The sequence below is a fragment of the Cyprinodon variegatus genome, unplaced genomic scaffold (genome assembly GCF_000732505.1).
Source record: "Cyprinodon variegatus isolate N-32 unplaced genomic scaffold, C_variegatus-1.0 Scaffold11, whole genome shotgun sequence".
Taxonomy (NCBI): Eukaryota; Metazoa; Chordata; class Actinopteri; order Cyprinodontiformes; family Cyprinodontidae; genus Cyprinodon; species Cyprinodon variegatus.
Genome location: NW_015150464.1, coordinates 2,335,674 through 2,345,220, shown reverse-complemented (window position 1 = coordinate 2,345,220; position 9,547 = coordinate 2,335,674). Strand labels below are relative to the sequence as shown.

The window sequence follows — 9,547 nt, the reverse complement described above, 5'->3', positions numbered from 1 at the left end:
AACATGCAGAGCAGTGTGCTTTGAGGACCAGGATTGAAAAACACTGGTCTATGTTCCTGAAAAGGGGGGTTGTTAGATGGAATTGTTGGAGGAATCAACTCAATCGCTGAATTGTAGGATTGAATTGATTCCTTCCCGCTATCATTGCAACGCCCCCCCATTACAGGGGAACTGAACACCTCGCCTCTTTAGCCAGACCAGTAATTCCTTCTAACGATCCCCCTTTCAGAGACTTAAAAGAATATAACAAACCAAATGTTTTTCAGCTGGTTTTAGGGCTGAGCGATTTTGCCAAAATCCAAATTGCGATTATTTTCAACCAATATTGCGATTGGATTTTACTGGAATAATCCTTTTCACTAAGAGCAAGCATGTCAAGGTTTTACTCCAGGCTTTCAGTTTTTTCATGACCTTTAAACCCTGCATGTCCAGAGTCCGGTGTTGCAAGACTTTACTGGTAAACTTGCACAAACAAGTTCTACTAAAATGCATTAATCTATGTGATAGCTGCAACCCTGTCCCCCCTTCTGTGCAGCCGCATACCCACTTTTATCGTTTTACTGCCAATTAATGTGCTGAAACAAGAAATTCAGAGTCTTACTCTTGTTAAATGTTTTGTCATTAAAAATCGAGTGACTATGTAATATGAAAATTGCATTTTTATAAATTGCGATCATATTGCAAATACCATTAATTGCCCAGCCCTAGCTGGTGGTATCAGTCATGGTTAAATATCAAAACAACAAAAAGTTATGAGCTGATATCACTCTGGAAGAAGTTATGGAACACCAAGAAGTGGATTGCTGGGAAAAAAACATTCTGGTTTTCCATAAATTTAATCTTTATCAACAAAACAACTTGATTAATTAATAAAAATCAATAATCTCTCACCCTTAATTTATTTTGAATCCTGGCTAACTCCATAAACTTGTACTGTTTCTCACAATGCTCAGTCGTTAGATTAACACTGTTCAGGTTAAACCTTTATATGAATCATAAAAGTTGAGTCAAATGGGGAAAAATAAAACAAGTTTACAGTACTTCCTCATCCAGTGTAAATTTATTAGGTAGATTTCTCCTCCTAAAGGCCTGCAGCCTCGCGTGAATCGACCCCAGCCCTGTGAATCATCATCATGCGTTTCTTCCTCTGCATCCTCAGGGTCGAGACGGCGTGGTGACTCTCTGCAAATACCCCTTCGTATTCGACGCTCAGGCGAAAACGGCGCTGCTGCAGACAGACGCCGTCATTCAGATGCAGGTCGGATTTATTCCGCTATAGCGACTGAGTGCAAAGGAGTATCAGTTTAACAGGCGGCGCTTGTTTTCCGTGAACCAGATGGCGGTGGATCAGGCCCAGCTGCAGAACTTCAGCTCCATGTTCCTGCCAGCCGTCGAATCCGTCAACCCCTGTCTCATCCTGATCGTTCGCAGGGAAAACATCGTTGGAGACACAATGGAGGTCCTCAGGAAATCCAAGAATGTCGACTACAAGAAACCGCTCAAGGTAAAATGTGTTCAGCAGCCCAAACCAGAGTTAGGCTGCAGCTGCACCATTTTAACTGGAAAAATGGGAAACTAGGAAAACAAATAGCACATTTTCTATAATCATTGCAGGTTATCTTCGTGGGAGAAGATGCAGTCGATGCTGGAGGCGTCAGAAAGGAGTTCTTCCTCCTGATCATGAAAGAGCTGCTGGATCCCAAATATGGGATGTTTCGCTACTACGAGGAATCCAGACTCATCTGGTTTTCACACAAGGTGAGGAGCTCTCTGTGAGAATCCACACAGCCTTCATGCGCTAAGGATGGTTTGATAGCGGCTATCAGTGCGGTGCTTCTCACTCTCATTAGCACCGCTGGGGAAGGAAGCAGGACAGGTCATATTTTTAGGGGGTAAGCATCTGTTTTAAAACAGAAAATGGAAAAGAAAAGATGAGAGATCGTGTATAGTTACGGCTGATCGTTGATCATCCATCATCGCCTTGACCTCCTGTTATCTGCAGCAGGCTTAACTGAAAGGGTTAAAACAATTAGAGCTGAGACAAACTGAAGGTTTTATTAGGAACACCTGCAAAGCTTTGGGTTTAGGAAGCAGCAGTAAGTCAGCCAGGGTCAAAACAGGGTTCCCGTGGGTCCTTAAAGTCTTAAAAGACATTGAATTCTTCAAAATAAAATTAATTCCTTAATTGGTATTAAAGTGTCTTAAATCAGTCTTTTGTAGGTCTTAATTTGTTAAAACATCATAAATAGTATTATTTTTATTACGATTTATTTTTGTAATCTAAATAAAACGTTTTTTCTTTTTATAAAAAAAAAACGGCTTGCCATTATTGGTTCCGTCCCGATAGCGGAACCAATAAAGCGTTGTTGCGGCCGGGACATTTGGGAGATGAACCATTGACTTTTTGTCTGGAAAATATGAGCAAGTGTAAATGTAACGAAAATTGTCTCCAGCCAAGAGTTTTCTCCATGGCTAAAACCAGGGAACATACATGAGGCTCAGTGGATTTAGTGCAAGAAGTCATTCAAGCTCGGAACGATGGGAATTAAGGCAGTGGAGTCACACATGCGAAGCACGAAACACAAAGCGTTAAAATGGAGTTACAGAGAAACAGCCGGTATTTCTCAGTTTAGTTCCACCCTTGTCTCTGCAACGCCTCCACTTATCACCAAATCAAACATACTAAGAAAACCATACAAAGAAAAATAGCTGCAAAAAAGACTTAGCACTGGTTATGTTGGGGCTTTAAACCTGATTTGTTTTGTTCCCTGCTAAAACAAAGTTTGTGAATTCAGTTAAATAATTGTTAAAATATATCTGTCATTTGTGTGTTTTTAGCTTTCTTCCTGTATGGGAAGCTTTTCAAACTTTGAAACATTAGTGCAGTGGTTTATGTTAAAATAAACCTTTGGGTTAAGTTGTCGCAAGCGGGTTTTTCTTATGAATTTGGTCTTAAAATTTTATTTCAAGTGGCATTAAAAAGTCTTGAATTTAAAGGTACACTATGCAACCGGTGTTGATTTTCCAGTGAGGCTCCCTCCAGAGGGCGAAAGTAAAAGTGCACTGTCGTAAATATGCACAGCTGTTCTCCTGGTTTCTCCGTCAAGCCAGGCGCGGTTGTTTTGAGCTTAGCAGCGAATGACTAATGCTGCGTTCACACTGGACGTAGCTGGCGCGACAGAAGCAGCGAGTTTACATGCAAAGTCAATGGTTGACGCGCGTCAAGGCTCAGCAAAAGGTCCCGCGGCGCGTTTTGAGATGCAGGCGCAGCACGTCTGAGCAGCTGAAGCAGCGCGTCGGGTGCGTTTAACGCAGGGAGAGAGACACAGCGCTGATGATCTCTCCTCTTAAACAGTTTATTGACGCCTAAATTAACTTAAAATGCAGAAATCTGCCGGCAGAGTATGCAGTTTGGATTATTTAGATGAAAAACACCTACCAGCTGCCGCGGTGAACCGCTGCTGATGAAGGGATCCATACTGTCGGCGCCCCGCTGGTATGTGGGGGTCTGAGCGGCTCCGACAGAAAAAATATTGAAGGCAGGATAATAATCTGAATGAACTGACGGCACTGATTACGTTTTCAGGTGTATTTTCTCACTTAAAAACATATTAAAACTACTTTATTCCCACTGATCACAGCAAATATAGCTGCAAGGCAGAGAAAGGATAGTGAAGCTCCGCCCAACGCGCGTCAGACACACTTTTGCACCGCGCAGCCAGAGCAGCAAAGCTGCTTCAGCCGCGCGTCAGTACTAACTGGTACAAGCAGCAAAAATGAAGCAGCAGACGCGATTTTGCAGCTTTTGCTGCGTCAACGTAGCATAACTGCACAAAGATTGCCACTGTGCTAGCAACGAGAATGCTTTTAACTGGGGGCGTGTAGCAGTTCTCGCCGTAAAGCAAGACTGACTCCTTCTGAGCCTGTGGGTGCGGGTCGGTGCTCCTGCAATTGCAAGTACGGTATTTCCCCCACAGACCACCAGGGCGGCCGAGAATACCTTTGTTCAACCTGAAATGACTCATTTAATCATCCAAAACGTTATGGAACACATTAATTAACTGAAAAATGTTGCATAGTGTCCCTTTAACTTGCCTTATGCTGTAGGAACCCTAGCTTTTAGCTAGGAATATTTCATAGGGTTTACCCTGGTGTGTCACATATTTAAGCTTTGCGCAGCGTAGAGGGTTCTGGTGGTGTCCTAACCCAGAAAACTTTTTGACTGAGACTCTTTTTTTAAATAAGGCATACAATTTTTTATTTTTATTTTGTTTTATATTCGCCTTGCTAAAAACCTGGTCAACAGATCCCTCCAGCAGCCACTTGACATTTAACTTCATGCCAGAGATTTCTCTCTCCTCCCATCTCTGGATTTTATTAACTAACTGGAACTTTAACAAGAAGCAGTTTGACATCGTTCCAAAAAGCACTTCAGGTCTGCAGTGAAATAAAAGATAAGCGTAGGCAAACCCACCTGGTGCCCACTGTTGAGTAAGACGGGGGATCTGTAATGCTGTGGGCCTTTTTCTCTTCTAAAGATTGTAATAAACCCAGGAACATTTGGATTTTAACTCCGTTAAGTTCAAACTGAAAACAACAAAAACTAAATCACAACGGAGTTATTCTGCAGGATACGGAGGAGGAGTAGGGCCACTGAAAAAAAAAAAAAGTTAAATAATTTTTTATTTTATTTCAGTTTAACATAGGAAAAAAGTAAGAATTCTGACTTTTTTCCTATGTTAAACTGAAATAAAATTTAAAAATCATTTTACTTTTTCTTTTTTTTTTTTTCAGTGGCCCTAATCCTCTTCCGAAGCAGAAAGATGACCCAGATAAATTTTTATTTTTTTAATGGTACAGACGAGGGCTGAAACAATTAATCGGAATAATCGTGATTAATCGATTATTGAAATAATTGTCAACTAATTTATTAATTGATGAATTGTTAAATAGAGTATAGAGGCTGTAAAGCATTTAGCTGACAGAGCGACCCATTTAGAGCAGCAATTATACCAAAATTGTTAGAAAATATATAAACATTTTGCATTTAAGATAAAAAAAATAAACGACAGATTAATTAATTTACAAAATAATCCTTAGTTGCAGCCTTAATACTAACTATTTTGGCAACAGTCTAACCAATTCCTGGTTTGTGCTGCCGATTTTTGGGTTGATTCATGGATTCTTCCTACATTTTCATCGTAAAAATTAGACGATTAAACATCATAAATAAAATAAACATTTAGTAACAAATCAAATAAATGCATAGCAGATGGAGGGAGCAGCGAATTTCATGTCTCTAGAGCGAGACAAAGGGCTAAATCCATCCAGAAATGGGATATTTATGGATATTTTAAAGACCAACTCAGCCAAAGATCAATTAGAAAACCTCAACGAAACAAAAAATGATCGAGAACTCAAGCTTAAAATGTTCTAGAACAGGACTAGTGAGGCATGCCTGACCCATATCTAGATGATTTTGTTCTATGTTTGGTTTGATCAGCGCCTCTTCTTGCTGTTCCAGACCTTCGAGGACTTTGACTTGTTTAACCTCATTGGGGTCATCTGCGGTCTGGCCATCTACAATTTCACCATCGTGGAGCTCAACTTCCCGCTGGCGCTTTACAAGAAGCTCCTGAAGAGGAAACCGACGCTGGAAGACCTGAAGGAGCTAATGCCAGACGTAGGAAGGTCCGTTCATTTCTGATCATCTAAACACTTGGATTCTGCCTGTTTTCACCGTTCTGTGATGTCACCTTCAATTAGGAGCCTGCAGGAACTACTCGACTACACGGAGGATGACATAGAAGACACCTTCTGTTTGAATTTCACCGTAAGGCAGCATTTTAGGAGTTATAGGTCTGTCCTTCAAAGAAACAAACTCAAAACAATCTTTGTCGTCTTCTCCAGATCACGGAGGATAACTACGGCGCCACCGAGGTCTTAGAATTGGTACCAAACGGTGAGAACATCAATGTCAATAAGTCGAACCGGTAAGATTCCCTAAGCCGCCTCATTCCGCAGTCGTTAACCGATCAGGCAGCTCTAACCGTTTGATCCGACCCGTGTGAACTTCTCTCCTAGGCAGGACTTTGTGGACGCCTACGTCGACTACGTCTTCAACTCCTCCGTAGGGCCGCTGTTCGAGGGCTTCTACGCAGGCTTCCACAAAGTGTGTGGCGGAAAAGTTTTAGATCTGTTCCAGCCCAGCGAACTCCAAGCTATGGTCATCGGAAACACCAACTATGACTGGACAGAGCTGGAAAAGGTCTTTTTGATAACATTTTGGATTTAAAATTGATAGTTCAACAAACTTTTAAACGTTTTGATATGGTTTACTTTTTGCTACATTACAACAGCAAAGTGTGGAGTTCTTTGCAGCAGATCGATGGAAGGTGGAGGAGTAAACTTTATAAATCTGGTTCAGCTTTGTCCTCTTGGTCTACATTAGAGACTGACACGGGAGTGGATTTTCACTCCTGTCCCGTCCCACTATGTTAAAATAAACCTTTGGGTTAAGTTGTCGCAAGCGGGTTTTTCTTGTGAATTTGGTCTTAAATTTTTATTTCTAGTGGCATTAAAAAGTCTTAAAAAGTCTTGAATTTAACTTGCCTTATGCTGCAGGAACCCTGTTTATAGTAACTTACATATGTAATTTCAGGTGGAATTTGCTCTTAAAACCTTCTGGACTTAAGGAGTTAATCTTTTCAGATTCAATTTTTCATAGAAATTTGAACTATTATTCGTCCCAATCGTCACCGCTGTGTTGGTCAAACAAAAAAACCCCTAAAACATTAGGTGACATTTTGTCACCTAATAAGGTGAACAATGTGGAAAAGCTAAATATCTTTGCAATGGATGGAGTCAAATTTATTCACGCTATTCAAGACTTAAATTCCTGTTTTTTTTGCTTTGCAGAGCACTGAATATAAAGGAGAATACTGGGCTGAACATCCAACCATAAAGCTCTTCTGGGAGGTCTTCCATGAGCTTCCATTGGAAAAGAAAAAGCAGTTTCTCTGTAAGTTTATCCCAAACTGCCAGATAAACCAACCGTGTTTCAAACATCTTCTGTCATTAAGCTAAGAATTCCCATTCTACCTTTTTTCCCCCAGTGTTCCTCACAGGAAGCGACCGCATCCCCATCCTGGGCATGAAGAGCCTGAAGCTGGTGATCCAGCCCACCGGTGGAGGCGAGCATTACCTACCTGTAGCCCACACCTGCTTCAACCTCTTAGACCTTCCCAAATACACCAATATAGAAACACTCAGAGAGAAGCTTCTACACGCCATAGATCACAATCAAGGCTTTAACCTGGCCTGATGCAGGAACGCCACTTCAGTTTGGACTTTCCCACGGCGGACACATTCCCAGATGTTTTGTTTTCAACAAACCTGCCAGAACTGGTCGGTCTCTGGAAGGAGGAAGCTGATTGATCAAATTTGGTTTGTGCCATTCAGAATCCCGACGGCCGAGCTCAGGTCTGATATATGGCCACTAGATACGCTTTTATTCACGTTTGAGCCGGATTTCTGCTGTAAATGATTGAAAAACAAACAGAACTCCGGTAAAAACAATGAAACAGGGAAAACTGACGGGTTGCATTAAATTAGGCGGTGATGTCAGCCGCACACGAGGAAAAATGATGCAGAGTTTGCATCGTATCTGGAGCCAGTCTGCATTTTCCAGGAGTTCTGTTCTTGTAAACGTGTTCGTGGCGTTTGGCCGAGAGGCGTTCGAGTGCAGACTCTGTTTCTGTGGCTGTTTGCCTTAAACTATCCACAGTAAATTACAAAACCAACTGCAGCCAGTAAAAATAAATAAAATAATTTCAGGTGGTGTTTAACGATCGTTGTGTAGAGCCTGATTTCTTAAAAAAAAAAAAAAAAAAACAGGATACATTATTATTTTTAGGATGAGTGATGTTTGTGGTTTGTAAGCAGGTTAGTATCAATCTGATCATTAAATCTGGGCCAATTTTTTATTTTTATGTCTGTTATTTTCTTATAGTTTTGTTTTTGTTTCAGGATTGAAAGCTATCAGTCATGTTGTATATTTGGATTGTGGATTTCTAACAGAAGAAAAGAAACATCGGTATTATTTTTGGTTTTTCATGGCGTCCAACGTGAAGGGAAATATACGATATAGGACGTCAGATATCGGCTGTAACTAGAACTGGGCGGCAAAGACTTTAAATGTTATAATTTGTGGTACTATCATGATTAGCGACTCTAAAGAAACTTAATTACTCTTTTGAAATCTTTCTTAGGCCCCTATGCTGCAGCACACTGCAAAAAAACATCTAGAAATAAGTAAAGAATGTCTTAAATTAAGTGTATTTACCCTTAATTTGAGCAGGTAAATAAGATGATCTGCCAATGGAATGAGGATTTTTACTCATAAAATAAGATAATTAACTAATATAGACTTGAAATAAGACAAAGCAATTGTTTTATTCTCATTTTAAATGTAAATCGTCTTTTCCCATAGGCAAACTGTCTTACTTACCTCCTCAATTCAAGAAAAAATGCACTTAATTTGAGCAAAAATTACTTTAGATTTCCATTTTTGTGCAGTGCAGTCATTAATAATGCTCTTACAAAATGAATTCATTTAAATAGGCGTCTTCAGGACTCCAGCTACATAAAGAAGTGATTCTTATCACTAAATATCCCACAATAACCATTTTTAAATCTGATTCTTTAAACCCGTCAATCCTCAAATGGAAAAGAAAAGAATAAAAAGTGTCAAAATAAACATTCTGAGTTTTTAAACATCAATTCTAACTGAACTTTTTAAAGATGAATCAAAATTCTGAATTGAGGAGGTAAAAGAGACATTTTGCCAATGGAACAAGACAATTTACATTTAAAATAAGAAAACACAATTGCATTGTCCTATTTCAAATGCATATTATCTAATGATCTTATTTTTAAGAGTAAAAATACTAATTTAATTGGCAAATCATCTCATTTACCTACTCAAATTAAGAGTGAATACACTTAATTTAAGTAAATTGTACTTATTTCTAGATAATTTTTAGTGTTAGATTTCATTGTATGCAGTTTGAAATCGTTTCTGAGAACTATATTCAGAGGTTTCTCAATTCTAGCACTCAGTTTGGTGAACAAACAAATTATTCTGTCAGACGACCTCATCAGCAAACCTGCTTAGGATCGATGGAAAGAGAAACGCAGCTTTAGAAACTCACTTCCAGCTTCGGAATCAATTGTTGAATCCCCCATTTATCCAGTTTTCACCCTACAGGAGATTTTCTCTTTCCACTTTAGGTGGCAACTATGGTTCTTTTCCTTCAGCCCATTTCCCACCAGAAAACATATTTAATTTTAGTTTATTTGACTCCAAACAAATTGCTGGTGAAGATTCTCAGTCATTCAGGTTAAATTAAAAACAATCCAGTGGACTTTGTTTACAAGTTTGAAGATGTTTCTCTTCCCATTCATTCCCATTTCAATTCAAAATGTCTGAATTAAAATAAATAAACTAGGGATGCACGATATTGGGATTTTGGCCGATATCCGATAT

The 9,547-nt window shown here is 39.6% G+C and overlaps 1 protein-coding gene across 3 annotated transcripts in view; it reads left to right on the top strand.

Annotated features, from left to right (window-relative positions):
* The window catches only part of herc4 (HECT and RLD domain containing E3 ubiquitin protein ligase 4), a 32,782-nt gene extending 24,507 nt beyond the window's left edge, over nucleotides 1–8,275 (top strand). For 2 of the 3 annotated variants that reach the window (XM_015381077.1, XM_015381069.1), the window contains 9 exons: nucleotides 1,160–1,258; nucleotides 1,337–1,504; nucleotides 1,615–1,758; nucleotides 5,525–5,691; nucleotides 5,767–5,833; nucleotides 5,911–5,993; nucleotides 6,085–6,268; nucleotides 6,919–7,021; nucleotides 7,116–7,324. In XM_015381077.1, the coding sequence (XP_015236563.1) occupies nucleotides 1,160–1,258; nucleotides 1,337–1,504; nucleotides 1,615–1,758; nucleotides 5,525–5,691; nucleotides 5,767–5,833; nucleotides 5,911–5,993; nucleotides 6,085–6,268; nucleotides 6,919–7,021; nucleotides 7,116–7,324 (1,224 nt within the window). Of the gene's footprint in view, nucleotides 1–1,159; nucleotides 1,259–1,336; nucleotides 1,505–1,614; nucleotides 1,759–5,524; nucleotides 5,692–5,766; nucleotides 5,834–5,910; nucleotides 5,994–6,084; nucleotides 6,269–6,918; nucleotides 7,022–7,115 lie in introns of all 3 variants that reach the window. The other variant, XM_015381060.1, reaches the window with a different exon arrangement.
* The last annotated feature ends 1,272 nt before the right edge of the window (nucleotides 8,276–9,547 follow it).